Source organism: Notamacropus eugenii, chromosome 7, assembly GCF_028372415.1.
Source record: "Notamacropus eugenii isolate mMacEug1 chromosome 7, mMacEug1.pri_v2, whole genome shotgun sequence".
Classification (NCBI taxonomy): Eukaryota; Metazoa; Chordata; class Mammalia; order Diprotodontia; family Macropodidae; genus Notamacropus; species Notamacropus eugenii.
The window spans coordinates 165,401,452-165,420,272 of NC_092878.1; the positions used below are offsets into that span (position 1 = coordinate 165,401,452).

General features: G+C 43.2%; 2 protein-coding genes across 8 annotated transcripts in view; one reads left to right on the forward strand and one right to left on the reverse strand.

Annotated features, from left to right (window-relative positions):
* The window catches only part of SEC24D (SEC24 homolog D, COPII coat complex component), a 105,433-nt gene extending 94,208 nt beyond the window's left edge, over positions 1-11,225 (forward strand). For all 3 annotated transcript variants that reach the window (XM_072625372.1, XM_072625373.1, XM_072625374.1), the window contains exons 19-23: positions 451-569; positions 1,698-1,877; positions 3,218-3,409; positions 6,368-6,457; positions 9,181-11,225. In XM_072625372.1, coding sequence (XP_072481473.1) covers positions 451-569; positions 1,698-1,877; positions 3,218-3,409; positions 6,368-6,457; positions 9,181-9,321 — 722 coding nt within the window. In that variant the 3' untranslated portion in view covers positions 9,322-11,225. The remainder of the gene's footprint in view (positions 1-450; positions 570-1,697; positions 1,878-3,217; positions 3,410-6,367; positions 6,458-9,180) is intronic.
* A 3,427-nt stretch (positions 11,226-14,652) lies between these two features.
* Positions 14,653-18,821, reverse strand: part of METTL14 (methyltransferase 14, N6-adenosine-methyltransferase non-catalytic subunit) — a 32,751-nt gene continuing 28,582 nt past the window's right edge. For 4 of the 5 annotated variants that reach the window (XM_072625381.1, XM_072625380.1, XM_072625384.1 and 1 more), the window contains 2 exons: positions 18,061-18,271; positions 14,653-16,005 (listed from right to left, as the gene is read on the reverse strand). In XM_072625381.1, the coding sequence (XP_072481482.1) occupies positions 15,692-16,005; positions 18,061-18,271 (525 nt within the window). In that variant the 3' untranslated portion in view covers positions 14,653-15,691. The remainder of the gene's footprint in view (positions 16,006-18,060; positions 18,272-18,821) is intronic. The other variant, XM_072625382.1, reaches the window with a different exon arrangement.

An 18,821-nucleotide genomic window follows, 5' to 3' on the forward strand; every position in this document is an offset into this window, starting at 1 on the left:
AGAGAACCATGGGTCTGACATCCCCATTTCACAGACGCAAAAATGGAGGCCCAGACAAGTTAGGTGGTATGCCCAAAGTCACCCAGACAGGTAGTAATGAGCAGAGCTAGGACTGTATACAGGTGCTCGAACCCCAAATCCAGGATTCTCACCTTGACACCAAGGGGTCATCTTCCATCTACTAACTAAAACTGACACTGTGTTTTAAGTATTGGGACAATTGAGGTAGCCAGTTATCCATGTCTAGGGTTCCCTTCTCACCTCTCTAAAGAAAAGCAGACAGGGAAGGACGAGGGACAATGTAAACCCATTCTCTTTGGTTCAGGGATAATGGACTATTGGGCTTCTTAGCTGGAACTGGCAGAGCTGAATCTAAAGGCTTTGGATGTTTTCTCTGCCCTTGGGATCCTATCTCTAAGTCTTATGCCCTTTGCCTTCTTCTGCTTGTAGCTTTCTCAGCCGTTCTCACGCAGCCCTTGAAGACGGTCCGGGACATCCTGGTGCATCAGACCGCTCACATGTTGGCATGTTACCGCAAGAACTGTGCCAGCCCCTCAGCTGTCAGCCAGGTGAGGAGGACCCAGTCTAGACTCAGAGGAACTGAGCACTTGCCTGTCTGTCCCATCACCTGGACACACCCTTGCACAGCCCAAAAACAATAATACGGCCATTCCCTAAAGATGAAGAGGCCTGGTTTCAATGTTCCAGATGTGGTGTTAGGGTTTATATCATAGACTTGATGCACATAATTTCATGAAATGTATAACCCATCGGGTGATGCTGGCGAGCCAGACTGACTGGGCAGATGCGAATGCCTTTAGCCCGAGATATTACCTGAGCTTGCCCAGAGGACCTTGCTACCTTGTCCAGGCTTCCACGCACCTCACTATCCCCCTCTCCCCATGCCTCCCCCACCCCAAACCCCCCTTTGTCAGGGACATAATTGTCTTTTCAAACCCACAGTGCAGTACTTTCCCAGGGAACGAAGAAATGAGGCTTTCCTGACCTTGACTGCTCACTCCTGGGTCTTTCTTAGGAGTATCTTCACCGCAGATTCTTTGCCAAGCTTGTAATTTGAATACCTCCCTCCATACTTTGTTCTAACCCCTTCATTTCTCTGCTCCCACATAGCAACCAGATAATCCCTTGTCTCCAGGAATGAGCAGCTAGGAGGGACAGCAAATTCAGCTGGGTCTGGTGATTTCAAATGTGACCACAGACACTAGCTGTGTGACCCTGGGCAAGTCATTTGACCTTTGTCTGCCTCAGATTCCTCAACTGTGAAACACTTCCACAGAGCATTTGGCTCTCTCCCTGAAGAGAGGGGAGAAGGAGGGAGTGCATCACCTCTTCTACTCACTTGGCAGTACCAATTTTACCCAGAACATAGATTGTCCATTTTTGTGGTTGTTCAGTTGCGTCCAACTCTTCACTGGACCCATTTGGGGTTTTGTTGGCAGAAATCCTGGAGTGGCTGGCCATTTCTTTCTCCAGTTCATTTCACAGATGAGGAAACTGAGGCAAACAGGGTGAAGTGACCTATCCAGGATCACATAACTAGTCTGTGTCTGAGACTGGATTTGAACACATAAAGATGAGTCTTCCTGACTCCAGGCCCAGCAATCCATCCACTGCACCACCTAGCTGCCCCTTCCAAGGTCAGAAATGACCATCCAACAATTCCATTCTCTTTTCAGCTCATTCTGCCTGATGCCATGAAGGTATTCCCAGTGTACATGAACAGTCTGCTAAAAAATTGTGTGCTACTGAGCAGACCAGAGATCTCAATGGATGAACGAGCATATCAGAGACAGCTGGTCATGTCAATGGATGTCGCGGACACACAGCTCTTCTTCTACCCACAGCTCATACCAATAGTAGGTATCAGCATCAGCAGGAGGGGATGACGTTGTCGGCTCTTTCCTTAGACCATTTCTCAGTCACATGCACCAAATATGGAAGTCAGGATCATGAGCACCTTCTGGGAATGTTTTAGGATTTGGAGGACACTGTGCTTTCGTATCTAGATGTGGTCACAAAAGTTGGAAGAAGGCAGATAAGGAGAGAAGATGATGGGGCACTTGGGGGACTTCATTTTCCTGAATAATTCTATATGATTCATATAATTTCCTTCACCAAGTTGGGACTTCTCACCCAATTAAATACTCAGGTTAATTGATCAAACATTCCTTAAGCATCTACTCAGTACTCAGCACCAGGGGTACAGAGACAAAGCCCCAAGTAAGCCTTGTGCTTAATTAGGGAGCTCAAATTTTCTTAGGGTGGCAGAGCGGGGTACAGCATGTCCTCTGAAAAGCAAATACAAAGTTATTCAAAGTCATTTCAAGAGTGAAATGGTTCTAACAACTGGGGAGAAAGGAGACTTGTATTGTAAGAGGGGGCTCCTGGACACTGCTCTGAAGGAAGCTTTCCATTAACTTTAAAATTCCAGACAGGCCAAAGAAGTCCGGTTCTGTTGTTCAGGAGATGGCATCCTGACTGCTCACACTGGTGACAACTCTTGTGTGCCAGTAATCATACAGACATACACACAGACACAGACACAGACACACACATACACATGCATGAGTGTGACAGGTATTTGTCAGAAACCACAGGTCAGGCAGGAAATCAGCCTGAGTAGCCTTGCCCTCTGCAAGATGAGCATCCCAAAGGACCATTCACAGTCCAGTGTGAAAGCATCACCCTTAGTAGTGCAGATCGTACTTGACCTTGGCATAAGTAGAATAAAGAAAACCATTGTAAGGCACTTCAAGAACATTCAGTCCTTGGAGGATTTGGCCTGGGTGAGTGTAGCTGAGAATGGCTGAAAGAAGGATTCATCTTTGATCCTGGAATTTTTAATGTGGAAGGTTGGATCAGGGGTTCAAACAAAAGTCATGGAGTCTGTTTGAATGCTTCTGGGGTCCTGATTTCACAAGGGCATACAGTGGGTTACGTCCAAATAACTTTTAGATCATTGCTTCTCCAAATGTGGTCCCGGGTTCCCCTGTGGGTTGCTGAGACCCTCTCAGGGGATTCCCAAGGTTAAAATGACTCTCACAGTAATTCTAAGACATCTTAATACAGCAAATGTAGATTGATGTGACCCACATAAACAAAGGCTCTTTGGGGAGGGACCTCAGTGATTCTTAAGAGGACAAAGGGGGCTGAGTTCAAAAAGTTTGACTCTCTGGCTCTGCTTTGGTTTCCATAGCACACAATGGATGTCAAGAGCGAAACCCTGCCGGCTGCCATTCGCTGCTCTGAAGAGCGTCTCTCTGAAGGAGGAGTGTTCTTGTTGGCTAACGGGCTCCGAATGTTCCTGTGGCTGGGAGTGAGCACGCCACCAGAGCTGATCCAAGGAATATTTAATGTGCCCTCCTTTACACATATCAACACAGATGTAGTAAGTTTCATTTTTCCTTTTGGGGTGTGATAGATACAGAGGAGTGAGGAGAGGGTTGTGGCTGAATTCAAAATAAAAACTTTCGCTTTTCTCCTTTTAACATCCGTCTTTGGATTACAGAAAGGAAAAACCAACAACACCCATAGTGCTGCATAAGAAATAGATTGTAATATTTAGGCTAAGGCTGAGGGAGGAAATGTAGAGGAACTAAAAATTTTAATGATCTTACGATGACTGTAACAGGCAATTCTATTGTGTCACATTTAGACATCTTAAACAATGTGTAATGGAACACACAGCTGTCCTCCTGTAATGGAGAAACAGAAAAGAGAGTACCTGGGTCTCCAGATATGCTGTAGAGATACCTTTTCCTTCGAGGAAATGGCAATAACCTGATCCATCAGTGCCAGGCATTCTGGTGAGCAGCTGCCAAGTACAGCAGTTATTGTGATGGATATGACGTTGAACTGTTTCCAGGCACACACACACACACACACACACACACACACACACACACACACACACACACACACACACACACACACACACACACACACACACACACACACACACACACACACACACACACACACACACACACCCGGAGAGAACTCTTAAGTGACTATTATCATTTCATGCTATAACGACCTCCAAATAAAGTCACACCATCTCGTTCTGTGAGATGCTTGTCTCGATCCTCCCATAAATACATGGTAAAGAATGCTCTCAATATTCTGAAGGCCTTCCTCCAGCTCTCCTAAACTTTCTGTGCTATCAGCTTGGCATTTGGCTCACTCATCCATTAGCCCTTTTCACTCTACGAATGACTTTCTTCTTCTAATCCTGTATTCCTGAATGATATCCTCTCCACCAATTTCCGTACGTGTCACCATGAGCAGTGTATTGTAACCCACTGGGGCCCAGGATGCAGCTATCGCCTTTCAATCACCTGCCATTTTATTCTGTGGAGACTGTGCTGTTCCATGGCTCACCTGATCACCAGAACCCCAGCCTTTTCACTGTAAGAATGTGTAATCTCTGTCCATAATTCATGCTAAATAGCATATCCATGTAATGCAGTACAAGAGTACTAAATCTGGAGTCAAAAAGTCTGGGTTCAAATCTCAGTTCAGTTATCATACTGTGACTCTGGGCAAGTCCCTTAATTTCTCCAATCCTCAGTTTCCTCATTCGTAAAAATGGAATCTGGCTAGATATATCTCTAAGGTTCCTCATGTGAACAAGTAATAAAATTTAGAATATCTTAAGAGCGCATTTTTAATCATAAGAAAAAGAAGGATCGCTGAAAAGGAAACTGTCTCCCACTGGAGACTGAGCCACAGATCTAGAATGCAGCATGAAAAGGTAAATGAACCGAGGAAATAGGAAGAAATGATACAACTCCTTTCTTATCCTACAAGTGTTTATTCATTGTCTACTACGGGGGAGGCAGGCACTGGAAACAGAAAGAAAAAAATTAAAGCAATTAGACCCTGCCCTCAAATAATTGATATTCTATTGAGCAAAGCACATGTACAAACTCAGTTTGTGGGGGGGTGGGGAATCAGGCGAGGCCTCCTGCAAGAAGGGCACTTGAATTTAGTCTTAAAGAAAGTTAGGGTCGTAATATTTAGGTTTATTTAACACAGGTGCAAACTACGGTGTGCTGATTGTCCAGATGAAACAGGCTGGGGTTGACCCTTTTGTTCACAATGCATTCATTTGTTTAACAGGTGGCTACCATCCTCACTGTCAGTACTTTGAAATGGAATGCCAGAATCTTGGAGCTGGCAGGGACCTCAGGCGTCCCATCCTGTCTCACCCATTCAGACCAGGATAAAATGGCCAGTGGGCATCCAGTCAGAAAACACATGTAGAAATACAGGGAGCCCCCAGTATTTTCAGATAAAAGCCCATCTTCAGAGTACATACATATGCACAAAGTGGGAAGTAATGCTGCATTACTCACCTCTCTTACAACTTGTTTCTGAAAACAACATTGGCCACTGTTTTGTCTGAATCATAAGCCCGGGATCTGTATTGGATGTTCCCCAGGACGCTCCTCCGGTACACAACTGATGCCCATGCTCTTGGCATCCTAATATTAGGGGGCAGTTTGGGGATAGTTCTGAGTGTTAAAGGAAGAAACCTGAGTGGTTTCCTATTATCCTTAATGGAATGCATGGGGACAAATCACAGCTCCATAGTCCGCTAACCAGATCAAAGGACTCTCGAGCCTCATTTATCCAGCTGAAAACTCAGTCGAGCAGAGTTTGTCTGAAGATGTAACAGTGGTCACTGGAGTGAAGCTGTCATTTTTAGAAATTCAGTCATTCCCCCACTACCTTAATCCCCACACTTGTGAAAGAAGTCACGACTCTACAAAAGGGACTATAAGATCTTTCCCCAGCAATGTCACTGGGTTTTTCCACCTAGAAAAGAATGAGTCAAGGAATGAATGGAATAAGCCTTTATTAAGTGGTTACTCTTGCCAAGCATTGTGCTACGTGTTAGAGATACAAAGAGAGCCCCTGACCTCAAGAATCTCCCATTCTAATGAGGGAAACCACATGCAGAGGGAAGACTTTAAGAGTGAGTTGCACAAAAACATCTTTAGTGTGAAACATGGTGCCCTTGTGCCAATTCCACCATGTACCCAAGAGAAAGTGCCAAAGAAGGATTCTGTTTGCTTGATACAAAGATAATCACTTTTCCTTTTTGGGACTTTATTCCAAAATTAATTGGGTAATTCTTATTGTTGGTTTTTCCCCAAAAAGATAATTCTCTATTACCATTGTAAGCGTGGCAAATAGGAATGCAGAAAGGAGCTTTAAGTCAAGTTAACACTTCAGTCATCCAATTCATAAGTCCAATCCACCTATCCCAATGCCAAGTAGGTATAAACACTCTTTTCAAGTAGGCCTACTTGAATCCTAAATTTGAATTCTCTTAATGCAGACATCACTGCCTGAGGTGGGGAGCCCATACTCTCAGAAACTCCGACTGACCATGAGTAATATCCAACAGAAGAAACCATATTCAATGAAGGTAAGGAATCAGAGTTCTTCAAGTATTTCATTACTTTTGAGCAAAACCCTACTAATGAGAAAACCAATCCATACGTCCCAAAATCTGACACTATTTGCAATATTCTGCACCCGTGGAACCCCACCCCCTACTCTGCAAAGGAGGTAGGGGAAGTGTCTTCCCATAATTCTTCACTGAGTCAAGCCTGTTCTTTGTAATTTTTGCAATATTAGCTTTGGATTGGTTTGTGGTTTTTCTTCCCACTTCTTTTAACAAAGCAGAACCATTATACCTCCCGGTGCCCCTGATTCTATGCTTATTTTTAAAAACTGATTTTTCTTGATATCTTGGTATTTTTTACCCATGTTCCTCTCTCTCCCCTTCCAGAGAGCTATTTCCTCCAATTTTTTTCAAAGAAAATTTTCAGCAAAACTGATACAGTGAAAAAATTTATTGTATGCAGTATTCCGCAGTGGAAGACTAGCACCTCTCCACATCTGCAGATGAGCAGAGGAAATGCCTGGTTCTGGCTCTTCCTTGGGGTCAAGCTGGTTGTTTCTGATTTCACAACATTCATTCTTCGGTTGTTCATGGTAGCAGGTCTTCCCCTGCACACTGTTGTGAACACACCCCTCTTCTCAAGTATCTTCTCTATATCACACGAGTCCTACTGACTGACCTCACAGTTAGTTAAAAACCAGGAGGTTTGGGTTTTTTATTTTCTTTTTAATGCCATCAAGCCTTTTCATTTCCATCTTATACTTGGATAGTTGACTTCTTTTTTAAACCTGGTGCAGAGGCAGCTGGATAGTGAATGGAGCGAGGGGATCCATAATCAGGAAGTGCTAAATTCAAATCTGTCCTCAGACTCTTACTAGTTGTGTGACCTGGGGCAAATCACTTAACCTCTGTTTGCTTCAGTTTCCTCATCTGTAAAATGAAAATAATAACAGCACCTACCTTACTAAGCAAATGAGATAATATTTGGAAAGCACTCCACACACCACCTGGCACATGGTGGGTGCTTAGTAAATGCTTGTTTTCCAGAGATCCAAGCTTTTGGGGTAAGAATTCACTGTCCAACAAAAACTTCTGGGAAAAACGAAAAGCAGACTGGGAGACACCAGGCAATATCTCATACCATACACCAAGATAAAGTCAAAATGGGTGCAGGTTTTAGACATAAAGGGTAATATCATAAGCAGATTAGGGGACCATAGAAAAATTTACCTGTCAGAGCTATAAATAAGGGAAGAATTTGTAATTAAACAAGAGAGAAGATCAGAAGAGGTAGAATGGATAATTTTGATTATATGAAATGTAAAGTTTTGCATAAATAAAACCAATGCAGCCAAAACTAGAATGAAAACAAGAAACTGGGGAATAAAATGCTACAGCAAGTTTCTCTAATAAAGGTCCAATTTCTGAGATATTATAGGGAACTGAGCCATACTGATAAAGAATAAAAGCCATTCCCCAACTCACAAATGGCCAAAAGATATGAACAGGCAGTTTTCTGAAGAAATCAAAGCTATTCAGTCATATTAAGAAATGCTCCAAATCACTAAGTAAAGAAATGCTAATTAAAACAACTCTGAGGTAACACCTCTTACACAGCAGAATGGCTAATGTGACAGAAAAGGAAAATGACAAATGCTGGAGGGAAATGTGGGGAAAATAGGGACAGTAATGCACTGCTGGAGTTCTGAACTGATCCAGCCATTCTGAAGAACAATTTGGAACTGTACCCAAAGGGCTATAACAGTGCATACATACCCTTTGAGCCTGCAGTAACACTACTGGGTCTGTATCCCAAAGAAATCAAAGAAAAAGATCTATATTTACAAGAATATTTCTAGTCACTCTTTTTGTGATGACAAAGTACTAGAAATTAAAGGAAGACTATCAACCGTGGAATGGCTGAACAAGTATATGACTGTGATGGAAGACTGTTGCTGTAAGAAACGACCAGCAGGGTGGTTTCAGAAAAAACTTAGGAATGCAAAGTGAAGTGAGCAGAACCAGGAGATCACTGTAATGGTGATTATTAATCATGAAAGACTGAAGTCACTCTGATCAATACAGTGAACCAAGACAATTCCAAAAGACTCACAATAAAAAACACTCTCCAACCCCAGAGAGAGAACTGATAGACTCTTGAGTGCAGACTGCATACTATTTTTTCACTTTTTCTTTTTTTTTTTTTTTTTTGCAACATGGCTAATTAGAAATGGTGTCCATGACTTCAGATGTATGATAGGTATCAAATTGCTTGCCTTCTCAATGGTGAAGGAAGGGCTGAGGAAAGGAAAGAATGTGAAACTCAAAAAGAATGCTAAAAAAATCAACAAATAATAAAGAAAATGGAATAAAAAATTAGAATAGGAAAAAACAAGCATGTTTCCTTCCTTCCTATTTGATTTCATCCTGTTAGAATATTAAGACCTTCTTTTGATATCATCATACTGGCGAGCCCAACCAGCTTTAAAGAGAAAGGCATAGGAAGGAACAGGAAAGCAGCATGGAGGTCAGCTGTCTGATCATGTTTTCTAGGCTTCATTGGCTTGTCTTTCTCACACTCGTGATGATAAAAATCACGCTGGCATGTTCCCCAATTAACTTTTTAAATTAGGTAACCATTCACCATTTAAAAAACTCTAGACATCCTTGTCAGGAGCGGGTATTATTTTTAAGCCTACAAACACTGCCCAAGCACTGCAATGACTGGATATTCTTTCTTCCAGCTTACCATCGTGAAGCAGCGAGAGCAGCCAGAGGTGCTTTTCCGGCAGTTCCTAGTGGAAGACAAAGGTCTTTATGGAGGAGCGTCTTATGTGGATTTCCTTTGCTGCGTCCACAAAGAGATCTGCCAATTGCTGAGCTAGAGGAAGCTGGCCTCGCCATCTTGTGCCATCTTCCCATTGCTAAGGGGATGATACGCCCTCGTTCACTGTCTTGAAGGAGGTTTTGCATCGGGCTTTCCCCAAGGCTTCCTTTCCGTACAGTTTCTGAATCTCCTTTGCTCATCTTCTCTATTTAGTGGCCTACAGAGCCGTATTCAGGTATCCAGCTGAAGACGGACAGGATGGTCAGCTCTGAAATCTAGGGAAAGCACCTATTTCTGATGGCAAACTTTAAAACTCTTATCCAAGTCTATGCATTTCATATGAGGCAGAGTTTACAGGACTCATTCTCAATTCTTTCTTTTCTATGCCTATAAATTATAAAGATGTATAGATGTATGGAGGGAGAGGAGACCCTGGTGCCTTTCCCACTGATGATATAGGAAGAACCACCTTAATTTTTATATGGTACTTAATTTTGTAAGACTTTTTTTCCATTTCAAACTCATTTTTCCATTCAATGGCAAACATTTACACAACCAGTCTAAACAAAGCTTAGACTGTGGTAGAGAATCTTGTGTGCATTCAACAACTTTTCAGAATTACATATTGAGTTGAACCTTTTCCCCTCCAATCCTGACTTTGTCCATAAAACTTTCAACATTCTTAATGGTTCTTTGTACAATTTTGAAGGTTTCTACCTGTATATAAAGGGATCTTAATAAGAGATAAATCACTTTATGTGAATCTTATCCATCAAATATAAGTAGCATTAAGCATTTTCTCAAAGGTAAATGCACCTTGGGATTTACAAAACAAGGAAGAGAACAGCAGCCTGGCATACTGAGTAGAGTTGGCCTTTGGCTTAGAAAGATCTGGGTTCAAGTCCTGCTGCAGACACATACTGGCCGTATGACTCTGGGTGGGTGATTTATCCTCTCAATGCTCCCAGGCAATTATCAAGACTAAGTGGTTAAGAAGATGCGCACTAGCATGGGTATAGTGACTTTCTCCCCAGAATTCCCCTGAGCAATGAAATCACACAAAAGAAAAAAGAGGCAAGGCAAGGTGCTCCAAGTTATTTGGATGGATAGACTTAACCTAGAACTTGCTGTTCATTTCTCACAGAACATTAAGGGTCTACAATTAAAACTCTTAAGTTTTCTTTCTTAAACTGTCAACCATTTTTTAAAAATCCTTCAACAAAGACAAAACTATTCACTGTTAAGATACAGGGTTTGCCTGCCATTTTTGATCCAGGGTTAAAGGATTTACTCTTTTAGAACCCATTCTCCCCTGTCCCACTTGGAGCCAGGCCTCTCCATTAACTGGCTTTGACAAAAATGCAGGGGTGCCTCTTTACCCTGCTCATGTTCATCAGATACATGTAGATCAGAGACTTCTACCAGCCTGCCTGCCCCAGTTGTGGATGGAGCTCCACTAACCCTGGAGGAGCAGCCACAAACTGGGTCTATTCCACATTCCATGGAGAACCATTTGGACTTCAATTGTACAACTTGTTTTGAAGGGACTTGTGATCTTCTGAAAACATTTTATCCAAACTCCAGGGGAAGATTCAAGTTGCCTTCAGCTCCTCCTTTGATGTCAAGGTCTCCTAATTGGATCTGGACCACAGCCTTTGGAACAGCTCTGGCATCTATACTGCCTTCCTGTTGTGCGGTGGTATTGCTGATGTTAACAGGAACATGGCTGCCTCTCTACCACTCTATTACAAGGCAGCTCTATCCCTGCGGTTGGTTGGTTACCCATCCCAACTTAAGCTGACCACAGAGAATAAGCCTTAACAGGTTCATTCTACGTGTTTAACGGAGAGAAAAACATTTGTTAAGTGCAATTCATTATGTACTAAAACCTAAGGGATTTTTACCAGCAGTTTAAAACATAACCAAAATGAAACAAATTTTATTAAAAACATTTTCATCATATGTTTGAGCCCATTCTTTTTGGTCCCTTAGGCATAAGGAAGATCACTGACGCTGTGTGGAAGACAGATTGGGAAGGGGAGAGGATGGAGACCAGATGCGTTTCTACTACTGTTGTAATAGTTGTGGTGAATAGTTGGAGTGATGCAGGGCTGTAGTTTGGCAGGACAAAGGACTCAATAAAGGGTGATAGTGGATAGTGTAGAGTTGAACTGCCAACCCAAAAGTTCAGAAAATGGTAGCCTGAGGTTCTTCACCTTTGTATCCTAGAACCCCTTTGTAGTCCAGTCTCAGAATAAAATTTTGAAGCACATAAAACAAAACAGAATTTCAAAAGGAAAAACAAAAAAACAGCCCACAATTATATCGGAATAGTCATCGAATAATTTTAAAACAAGCTGCCAGACTGGGAGTTAGGAACCTCTGGTGTAGCCAGGGCAGAAGGGATGGACTGCAAAAGTCCTACGGTTTGTAAGGATGAACAGACGTAAGTGTAAGGCACATGGAGAGAAAATTAGAAGCTAAGGAAAGCAAGACCTGGGGAGGTTAAGTAACTGATCCAAGGGCAACAGAACCAGATCTGAACCAACATCCTGACTCCAAAGGCAGCAGAACTCAGGCTGACCTGATGATTCTGGCCTGCTGCCTACTCTGCAGCTGCTTCTGCTTCTCAACTCACCCCAAATTCTACTTATTTCTAAAGTTTCTTGCATAATAAGGGAAGAAAACGAAAGGTATTAGTGGGAGGGAGAGCAGGACAACTTTCCCTTTCCCTAATGTTTGCAAGTGCCACTTTGTACCTAACCTAAGATATATCAAATTTGAATTCAAAGTTTGACTGCAGTAGTATAAGATGAGATATTCCATTTAAGATAACAGTAATACTTCTATTAACAAAACAGAGGCAAAGACAAACTTCCTCATAAAATGATGTCCTGAGAGGTAGAAATTCCAAGAATCTCCACCCCATCCCTCACTTCCCTCTAGAGTACACAAGTTCTCCCTCTCCAGAATTGCTAGAGATTGAACATCTTAAAGGATGGAAGCGAAAAGATAAAAGCATTTATTAAGTTCTTCTAAGGTGCCAGGCAGTGCTCAGCACCAGGGACACATTCAAAGAGTTGAGATCGTTCCCTCTAGTAGGGAAAAAACAGTATGGAGCGGACTAGGGTCTGCAGGTCTGGGACTGAGGAACTGGTCCACAGGGCAGTCCAGGGGCAGCTCTCCAGAGGCACTTGGACTATTATTTGTTTACTGTGCTCAGAGCAACAGGTGGGAAGGGGGCTAGGTCTACAGTTTCTCTTTCCTTTTGCTCCCTTTCCTCTCTCCCTTCTTCTACCTCCCTCCCTCTCTCCCCATCCCAGCTAGACACAACACTCTGTGGAACAATGCAGGAGATTAATGAGGACCTGGAAGAAATCTATAAATGTGGAATGAAAAACTTTCAAAACATCGAGATTGATGGAAGAAATTGACTGGCAGGGGTTTACCGCTTCTGACAACCCCCCTGCCCCACTGTAAGAGCCTTCAGCATCTAAATCAACTTCCCCGAAGAGTACCCATTTAAACATCCACAGGAACCACACTAAAGGGCAAGTACATCTGCCAGCAATTTGTGCTGAAAATGAGAAGATGGCAACTAAAACTGGCCAAGTCAATCCAGTCCCTCATGGTACTGAACAAGCCCGATTCAGTGCACTCATTTTTTGCGGACTTAGCTGAAAAATACTGAAAGACCATAAACAATTATCTAAGCTTGGTGAGGTGTGGCTGTGTGGTCAAGGAAAAACAGCCTAATCCTAGAAAAAAAGGCTGAGGCCCGGTTAGAAAGGGCTCCCTTCAGGGGAGTTTACATTTGCTCCTTTACTGAGAAGGGTAAGGGTGCAATCACACCCATGCCTAAGGAAAATCACTTTAGTAACTGTGGACTGACTAGAATAGGCAGAAACCTGAGGCAAAAGACCAAAGAGGCTCCTACAATGGTCTGTGTGAGAGGTGATGGTAAGATGCTGGAGGGGATATGGAAAGATTTGAAAAGGGCATATGTGGGGTGAGGGGGAGTAAAGAGCTGAAGACCTGAGAGAGGGAAAGGATGATGTCCTTAGAGAAATACCGGTAGGGGATCCTTCCTGAACTGGAAGAGGCTTAACCCTTCAAGGTGACAACTGGACTATCTGCCCAGCCACTAAAGCAGAGCTAGTCAAAGAGTGGAAGTAGAAGCAGATTTGGCTTTTAACACACAGAAAAAATTCCTAGCTTACAGAACTATTTGAAAGTGGGGAGCAGGGATCATCCTGGCCATTCATCAAGTCCTTGTTCACTGACAGACTGGCCTTGGGTGACCTTCCAAGTCCAATGGTCAGTGGTATGTTGGTCCAAGGTCCAACTTTCCCTCTCGTCCTGGCTCAGAGTTGGTAAGCTGTCATCCCTGATCATTTAAGTCAGCTCAAAAAGAGCCCCAGAGTGGTGCAGACTGGCAATACAACTTCATATCAGTGGCACCACATCTATCTTTACGGTTATTGTTGAGAATTCATTTATGGATGTTATTTATGAGGTTGGTTTGCACTGAGTTTGGAAATTTCCTCAAAACTTAGGGGCTTGCAAACTCTCATTCAAAATCCATTCTTGGAGGCTTCATAAGATTGGAAGAAACCTATATTAAATAATATATTCCCCGAATAACTTATGCAAATCTGTTTAAGGAATTTCATGGAGCCTATAGACAAGATTCAGGCAGCCAAATCCCCCATCGGGGCTTGCCTTACAATCCTAGGGCAAGCTGAAGTCGCTTCCCAAAGTGATGTCTGTCAGAGGTGAACACTGGGGAGAAAGGAAGGGCAGTGTTCCTGAGAGATGGATGGATTGTGTCCAGCGACAAGGAGGCCGCCACAGCAAAGGAACAGGTTGCATCTGCCTCCTTCGTTGGTCTAGTCCAGATGCCCACTTCAAGTAGGAACACCTCTTCTGAGTGCCAGGCTTGATCCTCCCCTCAGTCATGGCCAGGCCCTGGTCACCCAAAGAGGTGCCATGTCCTCTCTCAGGATACATGTCACCCCTCAGCTTCCACTGCTCCCAACCCAGAGACCAGAACTCTTCCCAACCTCCTACACTCAGGGTGTGGCTTTATTAAAAGGAACTTTACTCCTAGCAGATCTGTTCACTGAGGTGCCACTTTAGTTAAAAAATATAGGTATAACTGAGACAAAAAGGATTTGGCATAGTGCAGTATGTAACAACGATGTCTCCATGAATTTTCTGTCTGCTTGATGGGTTAGTAACATCTAAATAGGCTTTTCTCTTAGCCTTCTAGGAGTTGCATCCAGAAACAGACCAGTTCAGTTCCTTGAAAGCAGACTCCCCAAATGTTGTGACTTAAGATGTGCATATAATGATCACCTTTCATTTAAAAGAAATAAACTACTCAAAATCTTATAAAATGGTATTTATCAAAATTAACAATGAAATCATTCTCACTGCCCCAAAGTCAGCAAGTCTTTTAAAACATGAGTTACAGAAGAGGACTAGGTTGTATAAAGTGTCATATAAATGATTTACCAAATCAGTCTCTCATAAAAAATTTAAACAAAACAGAGCTTCAATGAATCAGATTTCTTTCCACAAGTGGCACTGTACAGTTTTTAGAATGAATGCCAATCTCTCCTTAAATCCTTCACAACAAATTTAAGGACCAATGTCACTTGTGTTAACCACTGAGTGTTATATTTTCAGGGATATGTAAAGGAGGCAGCTGATAATTCCTATTAAGTTCTGCAGCTTTCCTCATCTCTTTCACTTAATAAAATCTATAGCGGGTGCTGGAAGTCTGAAAGTGCCCAAGCCCATCTAAGATGGGCTTTTTATCATCAAGCTTCTAAGGAAGACAAGGAGTCATTGATACACACACAATTACTGTTGTGCTTCTGCCTTCTACGCCTGCTGAAGAGCCAAACTTTGTCTGACTACCTGTTTGACTCTAAAACAAAAAAAAATTAAAACAGAAAGTCTTACCCAGCATTTTGCTGTTAGAGCAGGAATAAGAAGCGGGTCTCCCATTCTATTTCATCAATGCCAAGACAGGTCTCAGGCTTGTTAGGAAAGTGACCGAGGAAACGGAGAGCAAGTAGGCTTAGCTCCTCATCCGGGCACTAGTAACAGAGTGTGGCTTGGAAGGTTTTCTTGAGCTATTAAAACAGAGTAAAGGGTCTGGCTGATCTAGAACATACTAGACTAATTTCATCTGGACTAAGGTACTTCTGTTTTTTCCCTCTGCTCAGTCACATGCACATGACCAATGGCACGGTCACCTATTCAAGACAAAGCAGACAAAGCCTGCCACAGCCGAGTACACAGGAGGTAGCCAATGGTTTCCAAATGTGAGGAGTCGACTGGCTTTGGTTCCTAAAGCGAGGTCCCAGCAGAGACCCGAAGGAAGAAAAGGAACCAAAGGGGTCACACCTCCCACAGAGTTAGCGAGGGGGAAAGCCCCCTCGGTGGGCCCCTCCCCGGCCCCCTCGAAAGCCACCCCTCTCTCCTCGGAAGCTTGATCTGTTCCTCTCTCGGCCTCTCTCTCCTCGGCCCGCTGAAGTGCCTCCTCTGCCGCCCCCCCTCGGGGCACCGCCTCCTCGATCGGATTTTGATTTTGGAGGGGGTGACTTTGGCCGCAGTCTCTCAATCTCTTCTGTGCATCCTGTCAGAGGGGAATTAGGAATACTGAAATAGGAAGCATAAGTTTCTGCATTGAAGTTGCTGTTGGTAAGATTGGGTCCCACGGTAAGCCAGCCTAAAAGAGACCAAAATAAAGAGTCATCAACATTTGCTCAGCTCCCTCCCCCTGCACCTCCCTGGATTCCAGGGTCCAGTTTAAGTGACATCTCCTGCATGAAGCCCTTCCTGACTGAAGGCAGAGGAGCCTCAGTGCTCCACCAGCCCTTAATGCCTGGGGGGTTTGGGGAGGGAAACATTCCCTGTATCTATCTCATCTCACCGACTAGGCTATGACTCCTACATGGTCCTGGTCCTCTCCAAGACACACAGCTACTACATCCACAACAGTCTATTTTTGAGTTACCTCAAAGAAAAGAGATCAGGAGGTAGAAGCCTCCTGTTAATCTGAAAACATGGACAAAGTGGGAAGAACTATGTACAAGATGGGGCCTGGCTGGCGTGCAGGAGACCAGGCTGTGTGCAGGAGGGGGGCCTGGTTGGTGTGCAGGAGAGCCTTGGTGATGGACTTGAGCCCTGTGGGTGGGAGGAGACTGCTGAAGAAGCAGAGTGTCTAACGGAGCAAAGGTTAGACGAGCTGCAGTTTGTGACTCGTCATGAGGAGCTTCATTCTTTACACACACTGTCTTCCTAAGAGACAATAAGCTCCTTTCTTTGCATTCCTAGTACTTATGGAAGTGCCGGCACACAGCAAGCACTTCAGGGCTAGCTGGCTGACTGATCAGAACACAGAAGAAGAGATTACCATAGTAATCAAAGGACCGGGATGGTCGGGGGTGGGAATCTGGGGACATCCAGCAAGGTGGGGGGTCATAAGCTCCACAATGGTCCCCACCAAAGTAGCCGAGACATTTTGTGGAAATGGCCACCAGAGGTCAGAAGGAGCTATCCTTTGTCAGCAGTATGCTGGTAAATTGTGTCCACAGTGCTGTGAAAAATGTTCATTTGTCTTTAAGGGAGGCTGATGAAAAAGCAGAACCACCCACGGTACTTCAAAGCAACTTTTGGATTTTGGATCCCCAGAGCAAATCCAAACATCTCAAATCTCAAAATGCTGTAACTGTATAAACAAAAGAGAAACACATGTACACAAACAGCCTATAAGATGGGAAATCATTTTTAAGTAAAAAAAAATTTAAACTATCTGACTTTAATTAATTTTTAAAGAGCTAAAGCCTTTGGAATTTGAAAAAGCCCTCCATAAAATCTGAAATGGTGCTCTGGTCTACAGCTACAATGGAGATTGGACAATGTTCTTAAAAACACCCTTGCAAAAAGCATTCAGTTCTATTTTCAGCTGCTTTTTTTCCCTACGCTTTTGCAAAATGGAAAACCTGGAGCCTGATCCCGATGGCAGGGATGCTGGGTACAGGATTGTTTAGCACAGCCCGACCACTGCTTGCCCCCCTTAACTTCTAATAGCCAGCCAGCAGCGCCATCCCCCACACCACCACAACAAGCTTCACACGCACAGCATGGCCTGAGAACCACTGCGCTGTGCTGTGCAATCCTCAGTCCTCAGGGATAACACTCAACCATTTTATTCTGCTTTCTAATATAAATTTTAAAAGAAAGAAAAACAAACATTCTTGGGGACCTTAGCTTCCTCTATGAAATGATTCCTCCCTCCCCCCACATATTTCCATTCTACCAAATGTAACGTTCTCACAACACTGTTACTATCCTCTTCCAAAAAAGAACTCCAAGTCATCCTATTGCTTCCTCTCTTAAATGCCACTTCTCACCAGAATAATAATCTTAAACTGAAATGATTTTAGGCCTTTCAACTGGTCACCAGTTCAAATGTTAAAGAGCCTTTTGTGAACATGAACATTTAGAAATGCAGATACATAGCACACATCCAAATGCAAAACAAGTTCAGCTTAGTGTTCCCGATCAGAATTAAAATGAGAAATTGTATGATTTCTTTGGTTTGGTTTTGGAGGCAGCTCCCAAACTTCTCCAAGTTTCCCACAAGATTCTATTACTGCCATGGTATCATGGACATTTTACTCTGCACGCTATTTATTCCATGATGTAAAAGGTTAGTTATTCATTTAAACACATCAATATTTTGAGTTTAAAAGTTTTTATTTTTAAACTGAAGTCTTACCTGGTCGGATCGTACTGTCCCTTCCAAAAAGGTGAAGGCGTCTTCTACCAAGGCAAAAATGTTCAATAATGTGAAAAATCTCTACGGGTTTTTCTATATTTCCAATTTCAGGTTCTTCTGTGATGATTAAGTCAATGTCAACGTTGGCATGAATGAAATCACCATCTGTGCTACGCCGAACAGTCCCTTTGATGCCCATCAGACAATGCTCCTACACAAGACAAGTAAACAGCGTTTCCTGCAGACAGCCACCTGGATTTTCCAGAGAGTTGGGGCAAAAATTCTAGAACCTTCCAACTTTCCATGGGCTTTAGGATGATAAAAGTCAAGGGAACTGGCAAGGTGAGAAAATGAGCCAGAACTTCTTGGGCTACAGACTAAGTATAATAGAAGATGGGCATTTACGGGACAGAACAAAGCCTATAGCAAATATGCCAGGACTTCTGGCAGGGGACCACCAGAGATGGTTTCGTGGAAGGGGTGGCACTTGAGATGAGCCCTGATGGAAGATGATTTTGAAAGGCAACACTAAGAACGAGTGGAGTCCAGGTCCTGGGGATGGCACGCATAAATGTGGGTGAGAGTTAACAGCTAATGCATCACCTAACCGAGCAGGGAAGGCTTTCAACAAAAGGGAATTGTATTTTTCTTAGTTCCTTCAACTTTTGTAAGAGCTTTCTAATAAAATTAAAACAGAACAAAAAAACCCTGCTTGTGATCTTAGCCTCTAAGACCCCACGCCAGTCCCATCTGATTAGGGA